The sequence below is a fragment of the Cebus imitator genome, unplaced genomic scaffold, assembly GCF_001604975.1.
Source record: "Cebus imitator isolate Cc_AM_T3 unplaced genomic scaffold, Cebus_imitator-1.0 Scaffold94, whole genome shotgun sequence".
Taxonomy (NCBI): Eukaryota; Metazoa; Chordata; class Mammalia; order Primates; family Cebidae; genus Cebus; species Cebus imitator.
The window spans coordinates 4,813,704-4,839,934 of NW_016107409.1; the positions used below are offsets into that span (position 1 = coordinate 4,813,704).

At 39.2% G+C, this 26,231-nt stretch overlaps 1 protein-coding gene across 1 annotated transcript in view; it reads left to right on the plus strand.

Annotated features, from left to right (window-relative positions):
• The window catches only part of CPB2 (carboxypeptidase B2), a 61,593-nt gene that overhangs the window by 14,550 nt on the left and 20,812 nt on the right, over positions 1-26,231 (plus strand). Inside the window, exons 2-6 of the mRNA XM_037741142.1 lie at positions 4,967-5,042; positions 8,206-8,330; positions 9,975-10,083; positions 13,574-13,675; positions 23,209-23,313. Coding sequence (XP_037597070.1) covers positions 4,967-5,042; positions 8,206-8,330; positions 9,975-10,083; positions 13,574-13,675; positions 23,209-23,313 — 517 coding nt within the window. The remainder of the gene's footprint in view (positions 1-4,966; positions 5,043-8,205; positions 8,331-9,974; positions 10,084-13,573; positions 13,676-23,208; positions 23,314-26,231) is intronic.

A 26,231-nucleotide genomic window follows, 5' to 3' on the forward strand; every position in this document is an offset into this window, starting at 1 on the left:
GTTCTGTAAGATATTAGGATGTAATGTGAAGCTACCATCACTAAAATGAATAGTATAGGCTAAAGGGCAGACAAATAAATCAATAGAACATAATAGAGAACTAAAAAAATAGAGTATGTTATATTAGCAAGGGTAATCCCTGATTATGCTGCAATCACTAATAAAACCTGAAATAACTTTACTTAATACAACATAGGGTTCATTCTGTGTCAGTCCATTTGGGCAGTTATAACAAAAAATACCTTAAATAGGGTAGCTTATATAGAACAGAAATTTATTGCTCACAGTTCTGTAGGCAGGGAAGTTCAGGACAAAACACAAGCTAATTCTTGTGTCTGGGGAGGGACCACTTCCCCACAGAAAGGAATGTAAATTAGTACAGCCACTATGAAAAAATGTGTCCAGAGACTTTGCTGAAGTTGCCTATGAGCTTAAGGAGATTTCGGGCTGAGACGATGGGGTCTTCTAAATATACAAGCATGTCGTCTGCAAATAGAGACAATTTGACTTCCTCTTTTCCTAACTGAATACCCTTTATTTCTTTTTCTTGCCTAACTGCCCTGGCCAGAACTTCTAATACTATGTTGAATAGGAGTGGTGAGAGAGGGCATCCTTGTCTTGTGCCAGTTTTTAAATAAAATGCTTCCAGCTTTTGCCCATTAAGTATGATACCGGCTGTGGGTTTGTCATAAATAGTTCTTATTATAGGCCGGGCGCGGTGGCTCACGCGTGTAATCCCAGCACTTTGGGAGGCCGAGGCGGGTGGATCACGAGGTCAAGAGATTGAGACCATCCTGGTCAACATGGTGAAACCCCGTCTCTACTAAAAATACAAAAATTAGCTGGGCATGGTGGCGCATGCCTGTAATCCCAGCTACTCAGGAGGCTGAGGCAGGAGAATTGCCTGAACCCAGGAGGCGGAGGTTGCGGTGAGCCGAGATCGCGCCATTGCACTCCAGCCTGGGTAACAAGAGCGAAACTCTGTCTTAAAAAAAAAAAAAAAAAGTTCTTATTATTTTGAGATATGTTCCATTGATACCTAGTTTATTGAGACATTTTAACATAAAGGGCTGTTGAATTTTGTCAAAGGGCTTCTCTGCATCTACTGAGATAATCATGTGGTTTTTGTCTTTGGTTCTGTTTATGTCACGGATTATGTTTATAGATTTGCATATGCTGAACCAGCCTTGTAGCCCAGGAATTAAGCTGACTTGATTGTGATGAATAAGCTTTTTGATGTGCTATTGGATTTGGCTTGCCAGTATTTTATTGAGGATTTTCACATCAATGTTCATTATGGATATTGGCCTGAAATTTTCTTTTTTAGCTGTGTCTCTGCCAGGTTTTGGTATCGGGATGATGCTGTTTTCGTAAAATGAGTTCGGGAGGATTCTCTCTTTTTGTATTGTTTGGAATAGTTTCAGAAGGAATGGTACCAGCTCCTCTTTGCACCTCTGGTATAATTCAGCTGTGAACTCGTCTGGTTCTGGACTTTTTTTGGTTGGCAGGCTATTAATTGCTTCCTCAATTTCAGACCTTGTTATTGATCTATTCAGGGGTTTGACTTTTTCTTGGTTTAGTCTTGGGAGGGCGTATGTGTCTAGGAATTTATCCATTTCTTCTAGATTTACTGGTTTATTTGCATAGAGGTGTTTATAGTATTCTCTGATGGTAGTTTGTATTTCTGTGGGATTGGTAGTGATATCCCCTGTATCATTTTTTATTGCATCTATTTGATTCTTCTCTCTTTTCTTTTTTATTAGCCCAGCTAGTGGTCTATCTATTTTGTTGATCTTTTCACCAGGGTTGAAATGAAGGGAAAAATGCTAAGGGCAGTCAGAGAGAAAGATCAGTTTATCCACAAAGGAAGCCCATCAGACTCACAGCAGATTTCTCGGCAGAAACCCTACAAGCCAGAAGAGAGTGGGGGCCAATATTCAACATCCTTAAAGAACAGAATTTTCAACCCAGAATTTCATATCCAACCAAACTAAGCTTCATAAGTGAAGGAGAAATAAAATCCTTTATAGACAAGCAAATGCTGAGAGATTTTGTTACCACCAGGTCTGCCTTACAAGAGCTCCAGAAGGAAGCACTAAACAGGGAAAGGAATGACCAGTACCAGCCACTGCAAAAACATAACAAATTGTAAAGACCCTTGACACTATGAAGAAACTGCATCAATCAACAGGCAAAACAACCAGCTAGCATCAAAATTCTAGGATCAAATTCACACACAACAATATTAACCTTAAATGTAAATGGGTTAAATGCCCCAATCAAAAGACATAGACAGGCAAATTGGATAAAGAGTCAAGACCCATCAGTGTGCTGTATCCAGGAGACCCACCTCATGTGCAAAGACACACAAACGCTCAAAATAAATGGCTGGAGGAAGATTTACCAATCAAATGGAAAGAAAAAAAAAAAAAAACAGGGGTCGCAATCCTGGTCTCTGATAAAACAGACTTTAAAACAATAAAGAGCAAAAGAGACAAAGAAGGGCATTACATAATAGTAAAGGTATCAATGCAACAAGAAGAGCTAACAGACTTTAAAACAATAAAGAGCAAAGGAGACAAGGGCATTACATAATAGTAAACGTATCAATGCAACAAGAAGAGCTAACTATCTTAAATATATATGCACCCAATACAGGAGCACCCAGATACATAAAGCAAGTTCTTAATGACCTACAAAAAGACTTAGACTCCCACACAATAATAGTGGGAGACTTTAACACCTCTCTGTCAATATTAGACAGATCAATGAGACAGAAAATTAACAAGGATATTCAGGACTTGAAGTCAGATCTGGACCATCTACGGAACTCTCCACCCCAAATCAAAAGAATGTAGATTCCTCTCAGCACCACATTGCACTTATTCTAAAATTGACCACATAATTGGAAGTAAAACACTCCTCAACAAATGCAAAAGAACAGAAATCATAACAGCCTCTCAGACCACAATGCAATCAAATTAGAACTCAGGATTAAGAAACACTCAATACCACACAAATAACATGGAAACTGAACAACCTGCTCCTGAATGACTACTGGATAAATAATGAAATGAAGGCAGAAATAAAGATGTTCTTTGAAACCAATGAGAATGAAGACACAATGTACCAGAATCTCTGGGACACATCTAAAGCAGTGTTTAGAGGGAACTTTATAGCACTAAATGCCCACAAAAGAAATGAGTAAAGATTTAAAATTGACACCCTAACGTCACAATTAAAAGAACTAGAGGAGCGAGATCAAACAAATTCAAAAGCTAGCAGAAGACAATAAATAACTAAGAGCAGAGCAGACTTGAAGGAGATGAGCCAGAAAAAACCCTTCAAAAAATCAGTGAATCCAGGAGCTGGGTTTTTGAGAAGACACACCTACTCTTAGGCACCTACAACACTCCCATGCATTCCCATTGGCAAAAGCTCAGGCACCAGGTCTCGATGCAGCCACACAGAAGACTGGGTAATGTAGTTTTTCTGTGTGCCCAGGAAGAGGCATTGATATGATGAACCAGTATTTTCTCTGCCAAATAGTATGGAAACTTGATATATGACAAAATTGACATAGTGGATCCCTGGGGAAAATATTAGTGATGTAAAACATCATAATAATAAATGATGCTGAGAAGAAAAGAAGTCTATTTCTTCTTTACACTGCCAAATAATTTTCAATTGAATTAAATATGTAAATAAGAAAGACAGAAGAAATATATGAGAGTATCTTTATATCCCAGGTATTTAGAAAGACATCTTAACCCACACCTGGAAGGAAATGATTTCCAAAAAGCACATCATCAGGAAAGAGAAAAGACAAGTTATAAACTACTAGAAAATATTTGCAATACATATGACTGACAAGAAATTAGTATTTAAAATATATAAAGAAATTATACAAATGAACTGTTACAAAAATACAAGTATATTAGAAAAAAATGGACAAGTGATCTGAATAAACATGACTCATAAGCAAAAATATGAATGGCCAATAATCAAATATAAACAACTCCACTTCATTAACAAGTCAGAAAATGAAAATTAAAATCACAAGAAGATTTCATTTCATAACAATTTGATTGGAAAAGTTAAAAAGTCAGAGAGCATCTGGTGTTGGCAAGGAGGAAGAAAAATAGGAAATCTTTTCCGCTGCTACCGATAATATAAATTGATACAAAGAGCTTGAGGACTGATATGACACTGTCCTATGAAATTAAAACTGTGCATATCCCATGAAATGGTAATTCCACTTGTAGGAAAATGCTTTCACATGTGAATTACGGCTAGATACTTCAACACAAATGATAATCTTCAGAATACAATATTGACTGAAGAAAAAACAAGATTCAGAAGAATATATATATAGTATACCTTTTTATAAAGTTGAATCAAGCAAATCTAAGGGTAGTGTTTCAGAATCCACACATACATGTGTTTAAAACTCCATGCTATAAAGAAAAACAAGGGAATGAGCAAAAGTAAAAATTTAAGGTAGAGGATACCTTTGGGGATGTGGTAAGAGGGTGGGGCAGAGAAGAACACATAAAAATCTTCAGGCTGCCAAGGAAGTTGGACTTTTTAAGTGGGGTGATGCGTTCACAGACATTCATTTTATTATACAACAACCTAGGATCAGCATAAAAGTTCCCTTCTGCATCAAATATTTAATTTTTAAAATTAAAACACACACACACATGCACAATAGTAAAGAAAGAAGTAAGTACTCTGTAAACTGACCCCTAGTCAAGAGAGCTGTTGATTTTGCAATTGCTTAGGAGCAGAAAGACTGAGAGTATATGTTCTCTTTTTACTCTGAGTCAGTAGTGAGATCCTGTGTCTTAATCATATTTTAAATTTTGTTTTCCTTTTGTAATTACCTAAAAGCCCCTCACAGTATAATGTATTCCATTGTTACTCTTTATTTCATATCAAAATCCTGTTTTATTTTTTTCCCCAGTGGCCAGGTTCTCTCTGCTCTTCCTAGAACCTCTAGGCAAGTTCAAGTTCTACAGAATCTTACTACAACATACGAGGTAATTTTTTTCCCACTTTGTGTTTGCATTGGTTTCATTTTGTATAAGCACTGGGTGTTGAGTTCCCTCCTGTTGTTGTCTGGCTTATATGTATCTAGTATGGACTCTTCTCATAGCCTTCTCTCCCTCATAATCACATGACTTTGTTGGTTCCCCAAATCAAAACCTCTCCACTTGTGCTATTGGCTTTCCAGCCAATTTTATAATAGTACTTTGGGATTGAAAGTGTGCACTTAGAAAGATGCTATGGTAGCAGAAATTACATTTATAAACAAAGCCTTACTTATAAAACAGTGGTTCTTAACCAAGGAGGCACCAGAAACATAGGGTATATTAATTAAAATGGTCACCGAAGGACCCATCTTGATCTAATGTCTAAGATTTGGAAAACTGACAAGAATTACAGAATATTAATGTCAGTGGAAGCCCATCTAGAACAGCTGCTGCCATGACCCCAGCTGCAGTTGGGGAGGCACCGCCAGGGCTGTGTGCTCCGCGGAGCCACAGAAGCCAGGAAGAGGTGAAAGTCCCACCCCCTTCTGAGATGGCAGGGTAGGAGCCTCATGCTCCCCAGGTGCAGCTGCAGCTGCAGACCTGGGCATTCCTGTGCTCTTAGGGGCCAGAGCAGGCAGGAACTCCGCCTTCCTGGGTGCAGCTGCAGCAGCTCAGCAGGATTTGCAGACCCAGGCATCTCTGCACTTTTAGGGTTCTGGGAAGGCCCCCCATTCCTGCACAGGCTCAAGAGTGCCTGCTGCCGTCATCTGGCCTCTCCTAGCTCCTGGTGTTCACTCCAATCTTGGAGCAAAGTTGAGGCTGAACCCAGGTGCTGTCACAACCCGGCTGGCTGTGTGCATGCTCAGGGCAGCACTGACATGCCAGCCCCCTGCCGCCCCAGCCCCCTCTGGACTTTGGATACTGATGAGCACAGAAGGGAAGCTGAGGGGGTTGCTGAGGCCATCTCAGCACTGGCCCGCAGGAGCCCCTCAGCTCGAAAAGCCTGGGTGCCATAAATAGCAGTAGCAGGCAGACAGGCTCCTAGGCAGGGAAGGGTGGGTCCCTGGGGAAGCCCCACCTTCAAGTCCTGGAAGTCATGAAGCCTGGGGGCTCAGGTGCCAGTCCTGTGGATCGCAGTGGGAGCTTATGGTGCTTTTTTGGCACCCACCCATGGCCACACATCAACCAATCAACACATAGTTCCTCCCATCCTAAGCCCATGAAAACCCCTGGATTCAGCCAGACTCTGGAGAGACATGGGGAGGATCAGCTGTAGAAAGGAGCTGCCCACTCCAGGGTCTCCTCTCTGCCTGGAGCTGAACATTTGTCAGGACACCCTGGCTGCTAAGAGGAGCCACCCACTGTGAGTCTCCTCTGAGCTGTTCTATCACTCAGGAAAGCTCCTCTTCACCTTGCTCATCCTCCATTTGTCCACGTACCTCATTGTTTCTGCATGCAGGACAAGAACTCTGAACCTGTCAAATGGTGGAGCTGAAAGAGCTGTAACATGAACAGGGCTAAAAAACACGCCCCATGCTTGCCACATTGTGGGTCGCAAGAGGGAGAGAAGCACTGCAGCCTTTTGGGGAGCTCAGACCTAAGAGGTCCCTAAGCCAGGGCTATGACACCCTCTTTGGGGCTCTGTGGTTCCTGATGCCTCCAAACTTGTGGGCATCACCATGTTCCCTGGTGCTGGCCATGGAAGCTGCTTGCGGGACACCTGGTCCAGCCACAGCCTTGCAAGGAGCTGATGCCCATGCTGGTACCAGGAGCTGCCTGCCCTACCACAGCCAGCATGCCTGGCTCTGTGCAGTGGCTGGACCCCATGCTCACTCACTCACATACCCCTTGCCACTCTGCTCACTCTTGGCAGAAATGGGATCCCAGCCAGTAGCATGAGATAAGCGCAGCCTTCCAGGCTGAGTGGGCTCAGCAGGCCTGAGCAAAACTTAGGCAAAGGCACCACTGACCACAGAAGTTTCTGCTGATGAAGTGATACCCCAGGGATCCCGTAACAATATCATGGTAGAAAAGTATGGCTCCTTGTTTGTTAGTGCTTTCTGGGAAGCAGAGGTCAAGACCAGACTAGGGGAGCAAGCGATGAGGGGAATGCTGTTGGAGGATAGAGGCGGGAGCTGGAGAAGGCAAGAGAGCATCATCAGACCATGATGTAGCTCTGACACCTCTGCAGAAAGGAAGATTTTGTGTGGAGAATCTCAGACTGAAGGGCAGTTCCAATGAAGGCTGGGCTAGGTCAGTCTCAGTGGTGACTTAAGCCAGTCATCTGTTATGGCAGCCCCATGTCTGGCAAGAATGGGCCTGCATTAACACTTGCACAGGGCTCAGTTACAGGATGGCTGCAGCCCTGAGACCACATGGTCTCAGCTTCTGGTAGGTTCCCACGGCAGCCACTGGGAACACCAGTCAACTGTGCCTTTCTCAACAGAAAAGCTGAGTGGTGCATATTCACGACCACCACATCATGGTAAAGAGGAAATACTACAAGAGGAAGCAACTGAGATTTAGAATTTTAGTTCATGTCTGTCACTCCTAGGTGTATGATTTTAGAAGTTAGCTATGAGCCTTATTCTTCACCTGAACATTGCAAAAAATAACACCTGCCTAGTTTATATCAAAGTGTTATAATTATCAGAGGATATGAGTATGAAAGTGCTTTGAAAAAGTATATGGAGAGAAAGAATATAAATTTTATTGAAAGCCATTGCCCAAAGTCCATAATTAGATTTTTTTTTAAAAAAAGAACAAAGACATGATGATAATTATAAGAACATGACACTTTTATTAAATAAAATCAATGTTTAATCAACTTTCTTCCTAGACAAAATTTCGTTTCTCTTTCAAGTATCTAATGTACATGTCCAATTTTATAACTAAGTCATGAATATTGTCATTCATTCATTGTCTCATCAAATATTTATTGGTTATGTTGTATGTTCCAGGGACTTTTTTTTAGCAACTAGAGTTATAAAAAGGAATTTTAAAAGCTTACTGCAAAATAAGTGTTTACCATGTGTGTGGATGGGTACCAGCGCCAGTGAGTGTCCTTTTCATGCTCCTTATAGATACAACTTTCATGGCTCTAGCTACAGATGAGAATGATATGAACAACTCTTTTTTAACTTTATCAATTTTGTCCCTTAAACTATAGATTGTTCTCTGGCAACCAGTAATAGCTGAACTTATTGAGAAGAAAAAACAAGTCCAGTTTTTTGTAAATGCATCTGATGTAGACAATGTGAAAACCCATTTAAATGAGAGCGGAATTCCATCCAGGTAGGCACCATTCAATACATATTGAGTAGCTGCATTTGACCAGGGTATGGTATAACTGCTTCCTGGAAAAATAAAATGTATTAACCATGGCAGCATAGAAGTCTCTGACTGCACTTAATGGACTGGTAATAAAGCCCAAGGTCCAGCTCTGTGATCTTTGCTAAGTGGTTTAACCCCTCATGACCTTGGTCCCTTATCTAAAATGCAGGTTAGACTCAATGATTGGTAAAGTCTCTCAGAGTTCCTTTTTCTCTGATGACTCTGTACCCAGACTCAGGAAGCAAAATTGCCATTTGCCTTGGTAGGCTTTGTGATATATTCTGAAAAAGCAGCTGCTGGAGGGGATTTAGCTTCTGCCAATTCTTCTTCACAAACACAGTGACCATTTCTGAATGTCTGGCTTTTAAAAAGTGTAACAGGTGGTTGGACTCTGCAGGATCCCTGGTTAGAGTCTGGCGCTGCTGCTTACCACCTATATGACCCTGGAGGAATTGTTCACTTCTCTGTTTCCAAGTTTTGTAAATTAAGTGTAGAAACAGCACATACCCTATAGGTTATAAATGATTTCCTTTTCTTAAAAAGTATATCAGGTGCAATTTCTGCTCAGAGTCTTGCCTTCTTCCTCATGGAGTTTCCTGTCCAATATCTCCTCTCCATTTCCACTCCCCAACTGCCAGTACCTTCCTGGTGGCCTGGCCCCTTCCTTGAGACGAGGCTCTTTTTTGTGTATCAATGGGTGGCCTCTGGATAATATGCTATGTTAATTATTAGTAATGTATTATAGAGCATACTATAGGTATGTAGTGTTTTCCAGGAACTGTGCTGAACCTTTCTATTAATTGACATTGTATCAATTAATCTTTATTTAACCTTGTGAAGTAGATGCAATCCCCATGATATAGATGAAAAATTATCCTGACTTATTAAGGAATTTTTCAGGGTAAATCAGAAAGAACATGGCAGAGTTAGGAGTTGGGCCTAGATCTTTCTGATGTCAACGCTGTGGCTTTTATTTATTGTCCTAAATAAAAGTAAAGAACTCTTTATTAGTATGACAGCTAGCTTTCAACTTGTCTATCTCAGGTGACAGAATGCCTTAATTCAGTTAAAATATTTGCCTGGGTAACAAATGTGGTACTCTGAAGAGAAATGGAATGAGATGCCTTTCCTGTACTTCCCTTTTCCTGTTCTGTTTCTTTGGTTCTGCAGAACATCTGGTGCAGGTCAGTGTGGGGGTGGGGGAGGGGGGAGAAAAAGCTTTTCTGCTGCTTCTTCCTCTTTAACTGAAAACAGTATAATACAGTGTTATTCTGAATTGAAGAAAGGCACATTAATCCATATGTTCATATAAAAGACACAAGAATCACTATTGAGTAATGTTGGTCATGGTGGGAAAGGGTGGTTGTTTTGGAGGTCCCAAAAATACACCTCATAAGAGCTGCTTTTTCTCTAGTGCCCATGTGGGCTCTTCTGACAGGGTTTGTCCATCAGTTGATCACAGTGTGAGATGTCGTGCTTTTACTTTGATGAAATGTTTATTAGGATTCTTAGTGATTTTTTTTTTCATGCTGTGCCTGTAATGGGCCATGTGGGAAGGTCCATCCCCTGCTTGGAAACTACCTCACTCTCTGTTTCATCACATAGTGTCTTGCTGGCAGATGTGGAAGATCTTATTCAACAGCAGATTTCCAACGACACAGTCAGCCCCCGAGCCTCCACATCGTACTATGAACGGTATCACTCACTAAATGAAGTAAGCCATCACACAGCTCTTCAGAGCTACAATTTTCATTTAATCAGCATTGCCATTTCAACCAGGGGAATATCCAAGAATCATAATTGGTGGAGGATGGTAAAAAAAAATCACACGTAGGTTAATTACATGATGGTCATTCATTTTTTTGGTAGATATCTTCCCTGGGAAGATTATATCATATTTGGTAAGCTGTAGGATGTTTGCCTACAGCTGAGAGTATCTCTAACTGCTGGGAGTAACACTTTATGCTATGGAACAACAGAAACTAAAGAATAGGGGCTTTTCATTAAAACTGCCACCAAAAAATTACCAGTCTAGTTAATCATGTCTCTTTGCACCATTACCCTAATTTTACTATTACTAATTGCCAGATTAGCTCACTTAATTAAAGGAATGTATTCACTTATATTTAATACATTATAACTAATTATATTTTATTCCTCTTAGAAGGAAGCTATTTAAACTAATAATAATAATAACAATGCCTGTGTTTTAATCTTTAAGAAGTTGGATATATTTTTCTCTTAGTACTTACAGGTTCCACTCCTTCTAGAGGGAACTTGAGTAAGATGTTGATGTACAGGTGAGACCTCATCAAGCTTTCACGTAATCTACTAAAAGCCATTTCCCTATATTTGTCAGTTGAAAGAATAAATTCCTTGCAGGACTTTCTTTTTTATATGGTATTCTCCAAGCAGTAAAAATACCTTGATACCCTTTTATAAGAGTATGCTGCTATATTGCCTAACATAACTATTTTTGTCATCTTTGACTAGGTGCCCAGAAACTATTAGGGACCATATCCTATTTTTAAGACATCTAAGATTTAGGTAATGAGAATCAATTTTATGTATATAATCTTTAAAAAGCATCTGTTCCTTCCCAGTTAATTAAGCCAGAAAATATGCTTCTAGAATGTGTGCCTGATAGATTAAGGAGGTCTTACAATTGCACCCCCTTTTTAAAAATCTCTCCTATATTTATACAACTTAGACCACCTCTCTCCAGCATCCATCAGCAGGACTGCATGAGCAAACTTGATGCAGCCAGCCTCCATAGGTGGGATTTGCAAAATACAGCAGGTGAAACTGTCACTGCTGTGATAAGTTTGGTGGGGAGAGAGTAATACCATAAACAGAAGTATTTTTAAATGTCTGTAAATCATATTTTAATTATTTTCTTCAAAAAAGTTGTTTTCTTACCATATCTTCAGGAAAAAGTTGGAATGACACAGAATGACAAAATAAGCACATGGCTCTATTAGTTTGCTAGGGCTATGATAATGAAATACCACAGACTGTGTAGCTGAAATCACAGAAATTTATTTTCTCATGATTCTAGAGGCTAGAAGATCAAGATGTCAGTAGGTTTGGTTTCTACTGAGGCCTCTTTACTCAGCTTGTAGGTAGTTGCCATCTCACAGTGTTTCATTCCTCAGATGGCCATTTCTTTCCTTTTTTTTTGTTTTTGTTTTTGTTTTTTGAGACAGAGTCTCAGTCTGTCACCCAGGCTGGAGTGCAATGGCAACCTGTCTGCCTCCTGGGTTCAAGCAATTCTCCTGCTTCAGCCTCCAAAGTAGCTGGAACTTAGAGGCACATGCCACCATGCCCAGCTAATTTTTTGTATTTTTAATAGAGAGGATTTCACCATGTTGGCCAGGCTGGTCTTGAACTCCTGAGCTCAAGTGATCTGCCCACCTCGGCCTCCCAATGTGCTGGGATTACAGGCATGAGCCACCACGTCCAGCCTCATATGGCCTTTTGTTTGTGCATGTGCATCCCTGGTGTCCGTCTCTGTATATCCTAATCCCCTCTTCCTGTAAGGACACCAGTCAGATTGGATTAGTGCCCACTCTAAGGGCCTCATGTTGATTAGATCATCTCTTTAAAGGCCCTGTCTCCAAATACAGTCACTTTCTAACCTACTGGGAGTTAGGGATTCAACACATGAACTGGGGAAAGGGGTACAAAATTTAATTCTTAACTATGACACTCTAGAAAATATCTTGTACTTCTCTCTCCACCCCCGCCCCTATTATTTTCTAAGCGGTTCATAGGAACCGTAACAATTTTGCTCTCAGAACATTCCTCTAAGTGCTTCTCTCCCTTGAATCAATGGTCTATCCATCAGCCCTCCCTACAAAATGGCCTGGTGGGCAGCAGAGGTTATTTTGTCATTGACTCACACCAGGAGACCTTAAATAAACTGGTGTAGGGAGAAAGAAACATATGGCCAAAAATTACTTCTTAGAAGAAACGGGAAAAGAAAAGAGTTCTTCAAAAGATGTTATGTTATTATATCAGCTTAGTTTGATAAATGAATAAAGTTAAACTGCTTTCATATTACTCATCCTCCTCTGTTAGAGGAAATCTGCTGAAGTATCAATGCATACATTAATTTTTTGTGGTAGCTTTCTCAGATGTATTTATGCCTAGAGGAGTAACACGGAAAATGGAGTTTTGATGAGGAAATTGCTGATGGTTACATTTCTGACACCCCAGACACTGATAGGGTCGGTACTTGATGGCAGGTGGGCCTTCCAGGAGCCCTTAATTCTCAGCACGGGGACAACCACCCACACCTACCACTCATGCTGGTTATGCTATCTCAGAGAACCCAAAGATAAATGGCGCTCCAGTTTTTACCAGCTAGGATTGCTATTGGAAATCACCTCTAGAAAAGTTCCCAGAGATAAAGTCAAGCATTAATTGTTTCCAATTCAGAAAGTATCAGAGTTTAAGAATGGACCCTGGAAAGCTGGTCCACGTTAAAACATAACCCCATTCAATCCCAGCAACCCCAAACCAGACAATAATTCAACACTTGCTTTGAAGTGGGTGCTCACCTAAAGTCAGATTTTTTTTTTCCTTTTTCCTTCTGTTATCTTGACAAACCTCAAATACAACTGGACTTCCACCCAAGAGAGAGGTCCAGAATCAAACTACTTCTTGGGGGGAGAACTGGGTTTGTCTGTTTTTCCTCCAGATCGCCCCCATCTTTGCCTCTCATCATTCTGTCAGTCTCACTGTGCTTGTGCAGGTCTTCCATTTATCCTGCGTAAAGATGGTGCTCAGGGCTCCCTTCATCTTGAAAAGGGCATTTCAAAAAACGTTCCAAATAAAAGTGAACTTTTGAAAGAATGATAATGAGAATTTCATACACAGGGGCAGTAATTCAATGTGATGACTTTAAAAATAACTTTCAGGGGCCATAGTTTAAAGATTAACTTTTTTTTTTTAACCTTGTTATAAGTTTCTTAGCACTTTTTCACTCTTTCTCAAAACCTTGACACTTATCAAAACTTTAATTTTATCAATTTCCCTAAACAGCAGAAGAAACACCCTGCCCAAGTGCTTTAGCTCCTCATGCATTCCACATACAGAATTTTACAGGAATTTCCTTTCTCTGAAGAAGTTGTCTGCTTCCTCAGGTCAGGGAAATGCTTTGAACTTGTTTCGTGACTAATCTCTGGTTTCCATTTTGCTAGATCTATTCTTGGATAGAACTTATAACTGAGAGGCATCCTGGTATGCTTAAAAAAATCCACATTGGATCCTCATATGAGAAGCATCCACTTTATGTTTTAAAGGTATGTTGTGGGGAAAGTCGTGGATCTTTCAGTGTGAGGGGCGGGATTAATTCTCCAGTGGTGCTTGTTAAAACTTGAATTTCTTTTCTTTGAGTTCTGAAAATATTTGCATTACAAGTGTTCCTCAACTTTAATATCTGGCTATTTAGGAGTTGATTATTTCCTTTAAAGTTTTTCCCATTAATAATACAGTCTTGTCCTGGTCTGCATGTCCTAATCTCTTCCTACAAGGACACCGGCCAGACTGGATTAGCACCCAGGCTAAGGGCCTCATGTTAACTTAATTACCTCTTTAAAGGCCTTATGTACAAATACAGTCTGGAGGGGTTAAGGCTTCAGTTCTAGATGAACCCCAGTTCTAGAATTAAATCTGTCGCTCCTTATGTGACATCAGATAAGCCATTTAACATTTCCATAAAATGAAGGAAGTGATGTTTATTTATTTTATTTTATTATTATTATTTTTTTGAGACGGAGTTTCGCTCTTGTTACCCAGGCTGGAGTGCAAATTCATATGGAGCCACAGAAGATCTTGAAAAGCCAAAGTAATGCTGTACAGAAAGAGCAAAGCTACAGTACTAAAACAGCATGGTACTGACATAAAAGCAGACACATAGACCAGTAGATTAGAATAGAGAACCCGGAAATAAATCCACAGATTTACAGTCAACTCATTTTCAACAAAGACACCAAGAACACACATTGAGAAAAGGATAGTCACCGCAACCTCCGCCTCCTGGGTTCAGGCAATTCTCCTGCCTCAGCCTCCAGAGTAGCTGGGATTATAGGCACGCGCCACCATGCCCAGCTGATTTTTTAGTAGAGATGGGGTTTCACCATGTTGACCAGGATGGTCTTGATCTCTTGACCTCGTGATCCACCCGCCTCTGCCTCCCAAAGTGCTGGGAGATGCTTATTTTTTTAAATCCCTGTTTTATTTTATGTTAGTGGATAAGCACTGGTGCAGCTTTTTGTTGCTAATTTCTAAAAATTGATATATAATCATTGTACATGTTTCTGGGGTACATGTGATTTTTTTTCTCCCTCCATCCCCACATGTGATATTTTGATACATGCATACAATGTGTAATGATCAAATCAGGGTATTTGGAGTAGCCATCACCTCAAACATTTATCATTTCTTTGTGTTGGGAACATTTCAAGTCCGTCTTCTATTTTGAAATATACAATAAATTATTGTTGACTCTAGTCATCCTACTGTGCTACTACACACTAGAACTTATTCCTTCTACCTAACTATATTTTTGTACCCACTAACCAACCTCTCTTTATCCCCCTTTCCACCCTGTGGTAATCACCATTCTACTCTCTACCTCTATAAAATCAACTTTTCCACACCCCATATCAGAGAGAACATGTGATATTTGTCTTTCTGTGCATAGCTTATTTCACTTAACATAATGACCTCCAGTTCCATCCATGTTGCTGCAAATGATAGGATTTTGCTCTTTTTATGGCTGAATAATATTCCATGTGTAGATGTACCACCTTTTGTTAATCCATTCATCTCTTGATGAACACTTAGGTTGATTCTATATCTTGACTATTGCGAACAGTGCGTTAATGAACATGGGAGTGCAGATATCTCTTTTGTATAGTGATTTCCTTTCTTTTCAATTCATACTCAATAGTAGGACTGCTGGCTTATATGGTAGTTACATTTTTAGTTTTCTGAGGAAACTCCACACTGTTTTTCTTTCTTTTTTTTTTTTAAATTGTACCTTAAGTTCTAGGATACAAGTGCAGAATGTGCAGGTTTGTTACATAGGTACACACATGCCATGGTGGTTTGCTGCACCCATCAACCCGTCATCTACATTAGGTATTTCCCTTAATGCTATTCCTCCCCTAGCCCCCCACCCCTGACAGGCCCCAGTATGTGATGTTCCCCTCTCTGTGTCTGTGTGTTCTCATTGTTCATCTCCCACTTATAAGTGAGAACATGCGGTGTTTGGTTTTCTGTTCCTGTGTTAGTTTGCTGAGAATGATGGTTTCAAGCTTCATCCATCTCCCTACAAAGTATATGAACTCATCTTTTTGTGGCTGTATAGTATTCCATGGTGTATATGTGCCACATTTTCTTTATCCAATCTATCATTGATGGGTATTTGGGTTGGTTCCAAGTCTTTGCTATTGTGAAAAGTGCCACAATAAACATATGTGTGCTGTGTCTTTATAGTAGCATGATTTATAATCCTTTGGGTATATATCTAGTAATGGGATTGCTGGGTCAAATGGAATTTTCTATTTCTAGATCCTTGAGGAATCACCACACTGTCTTGCACAATAGTTGAACTAATTTACACTCCCACCAACAGTGTAAAAGTATCCCTATTTCTCCACAGCCTCTCCAGCATCTGTTGTTTACTGACTTTTTAATGATTGCCATTCTAACATGAGATAGTATCTCAATGTGGTTTCGATTTCATTTCTCTAAAGACCAGTGATGATGAGCTTTTTTTCATGTTTGTTGGATGCATAAATGTCTTTTTTTTTTGAGAAGTGTCTGTTCATATCCTTTTCCCACTTTTTGATGGGGCCGTTTGGTTTTTTTCTTGTAAATTTCCTTGTAGATTCTGCATATTAGCCCTTTGTCAGATGGATAGATTGCAAAAGTTTTCTCCCATTATGTAGGTTGCCTGTTCACTCTGATGGTAGTTTCTTTTGCTGTGCAGAAGCTCCTTAGTTTAATTAGATCCCATTTGTCAATTTTGCCTTTTATTGCCATTGCTTTTGGTGTTTTAGTCATGATGTCTTTGGCCATGCATATATCTTGAATAGTATTGCCTAGGTTTTCTTCCAGGGTTTTTATGGTTTTAGGTCTTACATTTAAGTCTTCAATCCATCTTGAGTTAATTTTTGTATAAGGTATATGGTATAAGGAAGGGGTCCAATTTCAGTTTTCTGCATATGGCTAGCCAGTTTTCCCAATACCATTTATTAAATAGGGAATCCTTTCCCCACTGCTTGATTTTGTCAGGTTTGTCAAAGATCAGGTGGTTGTAGATATGTGGCATTATTTCTGAGGCCTCTGTTCGTTTCCATTGGTCTATATTCCTGTTTTGGTGCCAGTACCATGCTGTTTTGGTTACCGTCGGCTTGTAGTATAGGTTGAAGTCAGGTAGCGTGATGCTTCCAGCTTTATTCTTTTTGTTTAGGATTGTCTTGGCTATGTGGGCTCTTTTTTGGTTCCATATAAAATTTTAAATAGTTTTTTTCTAATTCTATGAAGAAAACCAATGGTGGTTTGATGGGCATAGCACTGAATCTACGTTACTTTGGACAGTATGGCCATTTTCACAATATTGATTCTTCCTATCCACGAGCATGCAATATTTTTCCATTTGTTTGTGTCCTCTCTTATTTCCTTGAGCAGTGGTTTGTAGTCCTCCTTGAAGAAGTCCTTCACATCCCTTGTAAGTTGTATTCCTAGGTATTGTATTCTCTTTATAGCAATTGTGAATGGGAGTTCACTTATGATTTGACTCTCTGTCTATTATTGGTGTATAGGAATGCTAGTGATTTTTGCACACTGATTTTAAACTGAACCACTTGCTCTGAATGACTACTTGGTAAATAACAAAATTAATGGCAGAAATAAATAAGTTCTTTGAAACCAATAAGAACAAAGATACAATGTATCAGAATCTCTGGGACACAGCTAAAGCAGTGTTTAGAGGGAAATTTATAGCACTAAATGCCCACAGGAGAAAGCAGGAAAGAGCTAAAATCAACATTGTAACATCACAATTAAAGGAACTGCAGAAGCAAGAGCAAACAAATTCCAAAACTAGCAGAATACAAGAAATAACTTAGATCAAAGCAGAACTGAAGGAGATAGAAAAAAGAAAACTCCTTCAAAAAATCAATGAATCCAGGAAGCTGGTTTCTTGAAAAGATTAACAAAATAGATAGACTACTAGCCAGACTAATAAAGAAGAAAAGAGAGAAGAATCAAATAAACACAATAAAAACTGATAAAGGGGAGATCACCACTGATCCCACAGAAATACAAACTACCATCAGAGCCTACTATAAACACCTCTATGCAAATAAACTAGAAAACTTAGAAGAAATGGATACATTCCTAGACACATACATCCTCCCAAGACTAAACCAATAAGTCAAATCCCTGAATAGACCAATAACAAGTTCTGAAATCGAGGCAGTAATTAATAGCCTACCAACCAAAAAAAGCTCAGGACCAGATGGATTCACAGCCAAATTCTACTAGAGGTACAAAGAGGAGCTGGTACCATTCCTTCTGTAACAATTCCAAAAAACAGAAAAACAGGGACTACTCCCTAACTGATTTTATGAGGCCAGCATCATCCTGATACCAAAACTTGGCAGAGACATAACAAAAAGAGAAAATTTCAGAGCAACATCCCTGATGAACACTGATGCAAATATCCTTCAATAAAATACTGGCAAACCAAATCCAGCTGCACATCAAAAAGCTTATCCGCCACAATCAAGTTGGCTTCATCCTGAGCACATGAGGCTGGTTTACATATGCAAATCAATAAACGTAATCTTTCACATAAACAGAGCTAATGACAAAAACCACATGATTATCTCAATAGATGCGGAAGAGGCCTTTGATAAAATTCAACACCACTCCATGCTAAAAACTCTCAATAAACTAGGTATCGATGGAACATATCTCAAAATAATAAGAGCTCTTTATGACCAACCCACAGCGAATATCATACTGAATGGGCAAAAACTGGAAGCGTTCCCTTTGAAAACCTTTGAAATAGTGTTCATTGAAACAGGCACGAAACAAGGATGCCCTCTCTCACCACTTCTATTCAAATAGTATTGGAAGTTCTGGCCAGGGCAATTAGGCAAGAGAAAAAAAAAAAGGACATTCAAATAGAAAGAGAGGAAGTCAAATTGTCTCTGTAGATGACATGATTGTATATTTAGAAAACCCCATCGTCTCAGCCCCAAATCTCCTTAAGCTGATAAGCAATTTCAACAAAGTCTCAGGACACAGTTTTTCGTGGTGGCGGTACTAATTTACATTCCTACCAACAGTGTACAAGCGTTCCCCTTTCTCCACATCCTCTCCAGCATTGGTAATTGCCTGTCTTTCGGATAAAAGCCATTTAAACTGGGATGAAATGATATTGCATTGTGGTTTTAATTCACATTTCCCTGATCATTAGTGATGTTGAGCATTTTTTCATATATCTGTTGGCCATTTGTGTGTCTTCTTTTGAGAAATGTATATTCAGAATCATTTCTCATTTTAAAAATTGGATTATTTATTTTTTTCCTTTTGAATTGTTTGAGTTCCTTATATATTCTGGTTACTAAGTCCTTGTTGGATGGATAGTTTGCACATATTTTCTCCCATATTTTAATTTTCACTATGTTGTTTCTTTTGCTGTGCAGAAGAAAGTTTTCAGCTTGATGTAATATGCTTTATCTATTTTTGCTTCTGTTGACTGTGCTTTCGAAGTCTTACCCAAAAAACCTTTGCTGAGACCAATGTCCTGAATTGTTTTCCCAATGTTTTCTTCTAGTAGTTTTATAGTTTTAGGTCTTACATTTAAGTCTAATCTGTTTTTAGTTGATTTAATATATGTAGTGAGAGGTAGGGATTTAGTTTGAATTTTACGAATAAAAATTATCCCAGCACCATTTATTGACAAGAGTACCCTTTTCTCAATGTATGTTCTTGGTGTCTTTGTTGAAAATGAGTTGACTGTAAATCTGTGGATTTATTTCCGGGTTCTCTATTCTAATCTACTGGTCTATGTGTCTGCTTTTATGTCAGTACCATGCTGTTTTAGTACTATAGCTTTGCTCTTTCTGTACAGCATTACTTTGGCTTTTCAAGATCTTCTGTGGCTCCATATGAATTTTAGAATTTTTTTTCTCCTTCTATGAAAAGTGAATTGGTATTGACAGGAATTGCACTAAATCTGCAGATTACATTGGGTAGTATGAACATTTTGACAATATTAGTTCTTAAACCTGTGAACATGAGGTATCTTCATTTTTTTGTGTGTGTTCTCTTTAATTTCTTTCATCAGCACTTTATTATCTTCATTGTAGGTCTTTTGCTTCTTTGGTTAGATTTATTCCAGGTTTTTTTTTTTTGGTCATTGTTAAATGGTATTTCTTTTTTGATTTCCTTTCAGGTTGCTTGCTATTATTGTATATAAATACTACTGATTTTGTGTGTTGATTTTATAACCTGCAATTTTACTGAATTTATCAGTTCTAACAGGTTTTTGGTGGAGACTAGGTTTTTCTAAATATAAGATCATGTCATCTACAATCAAGAATAATTTGATTTCTCCCTTCCAATTTATATGACTCTTATTTCTTTCTCTTACCTGTTTGCTCTGGTTAGTATTTCCTGGTACAGCTTTTAAAACCAAAGTAAGAACTGAACAACAAATCCTAGTGAAGGACAAACAGCAGGAGAAGGCTGAAGTCCCATGCAGTAGGGTAAAGAAGATGGTTTCTGCTCCAATTGCCACCCATTTGGTTATTTATTTTCAGTTGCAAAATGTTATGGAAGAGAAGTTGATTAACCTACCTGGATTGGAAGTCTTCTCTCTTGAATAAATTGACCTTAGTAAAGGTCAGTGGACACAGCCACAGCCAATTGTTTTCAGAACTAGAAAACAATTTTATAGTTCTGTTTTCTACCTCTCTCTCTCTCTTAAAAAAATTAAAAAGCAGCTCTGGAAAAAAAATGTAGTCACTAAAAATGTACATTTGATTTAGTAACATACAATTTATGCACAGTATCCCATCATCTAAATTGTGATAAGTGAGCCTCTTCATTCATTCAAAGATAAGACTTTGGGTTAGAACTTCTCAATTTTAATCTGTCATTTGTAAGAACTTGCAGTGCAAACTCAAGGCAGACATATGAAATGTTGGGTCCTCCTGGTCATTGAGTTGGTCAGTCAGATTGGATCTATGTATCATGGCATATCCACCTATTACATTTCCTTTCAGCCATGCTGTATGTAGTACTTGGAACATACATATCTGGAACCTGTACATGTTGAAAAATCATGCATTCTGGATGGTTTGGTCCCACTCTTACTTGATCAAGGATGTGCTTATAATGTGAGTCTCTGGGATTTTGCCAACTTTTTGGTGTCAGAACCAGTGCCAAGAAAATTGGTCTAGGACTTAGAAAGGTCAAGTAAAGTAACGAATGCAGACAACTTAGGATTTTCTTTACATTGAGTTGAATAAGCTAGGTAATTTTCTTTGACTATACAATTTAATCACTAATGGTCAATGCCATTGGGCTTTCTCACTTACTATCTTGTTAATATTGCTAGCTCCAAGTTAGGAAAAAATCTCCTAGAGTGGTGCAGATAGCAATCTAAATATGTCTTTCTTTTTCTTGTTTTGGAATTGCAAGTCTACATATTTGTTTCATTTTACAACACTCTTCTCCCTCTATACTAGTGGTTCCCAACCCCTGAGCTGCAGACAGGTACCAGTCCATGGCCTGTTAGGAATGAGGCCACACAACAGGAGTTGAGTGGCCAGTGAGCAAGCATTACCACTTGAGCAATGTCTCCGTCAGATCAGCAGCAGCATTAGATTCTCATAGGAGCACAAATCCTATTGTGAACCACGCATGCAAAGGATCTAGGTTGCACACTCCTTATGAGAATCTAATGCCTGATGATCTGAGGTGGAAGAGTCTTATCCCTAAACCCTTGATTCCACCCCACCTCTGTCTCAACCACGGAAAAATTGTCTTCCATGAAACTGGTCCCTGGTGCCAAAAAGGTTGGGGACCACTGTGCTATACCCTAAATTGTGTTGTAGCTGACTTTTAAAGGCATTAAGATTAATTTTGGAGGTGTTTATAATTCTTCTAAAGAGATCAAAGGCTATCATTGAGGAATGTTGACAATTCTTATTCCAGGGTTAGCAGCTTATATTAGCCCACCACACTAGAAATAAAGCCTCTGTCTCTGGATTTGCTGGTAATCAGTTTGTGAGAAGTTAGAGGTGTGCTTCTTTTTGTGTGGAATAAAAAAATAATCTACACCAAAATAAATAAATAAAATGCACTCAGAGGAAAATGATGAAGGAGTTTCTGCTCCTGGCGTGTCTCCTCACCTCCTGGGGAAGGCTGCCGTCCAACTCACACCCATTTACCTCGAAATGAAGCATGAAGATACACCCCAAAGCATTAGTTCTCTGGTCTCTACTTCTAAACTTCCACATGCAGCTCTGACATGTGCTGGGTCTAGCCCCGCAGGGTGTAGTGGGTGTTCTTTTGCGTGAGGAGATGATAGACTGTAGAAAAGAAAGAGACAAGGACACAGAGATGAGCGAAGAATTCAGCTGGACTCAGAGAACCACTGCTACCAGAAGGGCAGAGTCTAGCAGTGGCCCCGAATGCCTGGACATGCTGATATTTATTGTATATAGGCAGGGGCGCAGGGTTGGAGACTGACTCATCTGACGTGATTGGTAGGGGTCAAGCAAATCACATTCTTACAATACGGGGGGCCACGTGGGTACAGTTCAGGGGGCTACATGGGTATAGTACAGAGGGCCCCTCCTTCTCAGGTAGCCACTGCAAAGAGGGAAGGCATATACGTCAGTATCTTTCTATGCACTTATCAGAGAGATCAAAGGCTTTTAGGATTCCTCTATTCTTACTGCTCACAGCCTCTTAGAATTTACAAGGGAGCATTGGGTGGGAAAGTGGAACATGAAGGTGAACAAGGATGGTGACCATCAGAGCACAGCACCACGGAGAGGTGTTTAAGTCCCTGGATGTCTGCGGGCTGGCCTGGCTAGTGTCAGACCTTCCTCAAGAGCCAGCAAAGCAGAGTTTTCTCTTAACTCCCCAGTGAGAGGAAAACTCCCCCTCACAGCCTGCTAAGTAATGGGTGCCTTATTCTTGCCTCCTGATCACTTCTCACAATGTCCCTTCAGTTCCAAATTATATTTCACCTGATCATGTCTATACTATAAGACTAAAAGGTTCCTACACTAAAGCCAAGATTAATAGAGAATGATATAATAAGATTGATTATATAATTGATTATGTGATTGAATCTAATATCTATTTGGTGTCATTTCTATAACTAAGTAATCAGTAAATATATTATTGCTATAAGGAAGTAATCTGTACATCTATTTGGTATCATTGCTACATCTAAGTAATCAGTTATTTATTATGCTGGGACAGATTGTGCCTTCAGTCTCTTGCCATGGCACCTGGGCAACTTTCTTCCCACAGACATGACTGCAAATTTGTAGGAAAAAGAGTCCTGGCCTCAAACTTCAGTTTCAATTCACACCAGTTTTGCTATCTTATCTAATGTCCCTTAATCTCACCAGTGTTTAAATTTCCCTTGATAATTTTCAAAGAAATGCAGAACAATGTGTATCTCAGAGATTTGCTGATGCTATTAAATATAAGCACTATATAAATGAAAGTTACTATCCTGATGCTTATTGTTATCATTTTTGCTACTTTTGGGGGTTTTTTTGAGCAGGTTTCTGGAAAAGAACAAACAGCCAAAAATGCCATATGGATTGACTGTGGAATCCATGCCAGAGAATGGATCTCTCCTGCTTTCTGCTTGTGGTTCATTGACCATGTAAGTATTCACATTCCCTTAACCACATTCCTCAATATGGTACCTAAGATCAACTGTGTCAGACTCAACTGGGATGTTTATTAAAATGCATTTTCCCAGGTCACATTGTGAACTGTAGATTATGAATCTACAGTTTTTCACAAGTTTCCCAGGTGACTTTTATGCACTAGTAAGTTGAAGAACATGACTTCAAGCATTTAAATCACCCAAAATATTGTTGGTGTTTTCTGCATTTCTGCCTGGAGCTAAACAGTGGAAAACGATTAAGAAATAGCATATTGATTATAATATGTTTACTAAGTAGAAGAAAGGTCTGAAAGAGTTATCTAAGTTGCAGCCAAATTAGTTTATCTTTTGGTTTTAATTATCCAGACGTCTTTTGCCATTTCTGCCCTTGGAAATTGAACATAAAGCACAACATTACAAAGGGGAAACAGAATATGTTTTCCCATATGTCATAATAGGGAATTTTGTCCCTGAAGAAAAGTTTTGCATAAAAAAAGCCACATATAAGAAGACAAATTGTATGTCAGAAAAGTAAAAGATATAATGACTATTAACCTCCCTGATAAATGAAAACAGTAAAAATTATGCTTCAAATCCCATGAAATGGGCATATATGTTCTCTATACTGATTTCTACAAAGAGTCATTGCCACTGGAAAAATAACTCAAAATATGTGTCCTTCTGATAATGGTTGTTGTAGTCTTTGCATTCACAGATACACAGTAACGGCATAGATGAGTTAGGAAATTAAGAGATTGGCACTTATTAAATACATCAAGGTAAAACTGTTTCTGCCTTTGCTGGACCTTGACAAATGCCACATCCCTATTTGTCTTCATTCACTGTGACGATATCTTCCATCCTCCATCACCCATGAATGGGAGCTGCAGCCTCCCTGAGTCTACTGCAAATTCCCAAACACTATTGGTACTACCTTATCCAAATAAGGATGGTTCCAACTGACCAGACCCTTAACATAGCCCAGTCACATGATGATCTGGAACCTTTACCAAGCTGAGTAATTTGGTTATTTTATGTAGCGAAGGGAGCAGCAGTTAATAGAGAGATAAAGGTACAAATTAGGAGAGTAAGAATATTTATTTTTCATTCAATCACTGAACATGAGAAGGGCCAAGAAGGAACTTCGATTCATATTGACTCTAATTTATATTAGTGAGGTTGTCCCTGATTACTGCCCTTCTTACACTGACATCTCTGCCCTCCTAGTAGACATCCTACCTTTTACCCCACCCACTTACCGAATCCTTGTAAGATTCACTTCTTTAATCTATAGATATTTATAAATTGCCAATGACATTTCGGATCCTGCAAATACAAGGAGGAATAAAATATAGCTGAAGGATCTTATAGCTGAGTATTTTGCTCCAACAATGTGAACCTAATTTTTGTAGCCCAAAGAAACATAATCAATAAGGTCTTTTTCAATGGACATTTAAACTCCATTCTTGCCTGCCTAAAACTAATTCAGATCATCTGACTCTCTTAGTGCTTCAAAGCACTGGAGGAGGGAAAGTAAAGTAAAATATTTACCTTTCAAAAATTGTGTAGGTAGGTTTTATATTCACCTACATAGCACCTACAAGCTGAAGCACCCAAAGGCAAATTGAAATCCTAGCTTTTAAGTCTTTCACTCTTTTCTATAACTCAGTAAAGATTTCAAAAATCTTATAGTCTACTCTCAGAGGAAATCCACTACAGTACACTTTGAGAAGCACGAGGCCAGTCATATCTTTCTAAGCCTCTTGTTCATATACTCCCGGAAGATCTAAATTTAGTCTCCTGCAAAGGCAGAGCTGAGACTGATTTGTGCATGATTGCATCACCAAGCCAAAATCCAGCACAGGGGCTGGCACATTGTAGGACTCAGTGAATATGTGTGAACCATCACAACTTGCCAAGTACTTTTTCTGCCAGATGGCTTTTCTCACTGCTAACCTCCTGCCAAACCTCTGCCCTAGAAAACTCTCATCTAATTGCACACAATTAGAGCTCTACAACCTCCCAGACTTCACAGAATTCTCTCTGCCCCTCCTCACCACAGCTGACACATGACTTAAGGACACTGCTTCTTGGTGGCTCCTTCAAGTAGAGGGGCTGCTCTTTCTTTCACATCACCATGTGCTGAGGCCTGGAGGAGTGGGTCAGCATCCTGCTGTCCTGATACTACCATTGAGCCTTCTCTTCTCAGACACTTACAGAATCTGGTTGCACTGTTACGTTTTTTATTGCTGTCTTGCATTGACCTTCAGATAATTTCCTGGTACCCACTTCATGATTCTTTATTCTCCTCGAACTCTTGCCATCATTCTGAGTGAACTCAAAGTCCATGTGTGACAGTTACCTCACAACATATCTTCACAGTTTCTTATTCCCTGTTCTACTAAAACTCAACTCCTCTTGAGCAAATTTCTCCTGTAGCTGTGCTCTGGATCTCAGATATAATGTTTGCTAATCCTTAGACCCAGAATATGGCCATGGACAGCAACAAGGAAGGTTAGAAGAAGCCATCTAGCAATGTAACTTCTTGATTTCATGTCTTCTTTCATTTCTCACCGCTACTATGACTGCTTTTTTTTTCAAATTTAGTAAATTATTTCCAGTTCCTACATAGATCTACATCCTTTTAATTTATCAGCCCTTTTCCAGAAACACTTTCTTCACTAATTGGTCCCATCACAAATTCATCTGAATCTCAATTTCTTGCCCTCTTGACCTGCTCTTCAGGAGTTCTAACCCCAAACACTCCACAGAATTAACCGTCCTTTTTCTGAGCCACCTTGTACATCTTGCCATTGTTTATTATCATACTTAATGTTAGTAGCACTGAACTGCTGCTTTTCCCTTTCCAACTTATTACTTCTATTAGCGTTTTTTTTTTTTTTTTTTTTTTT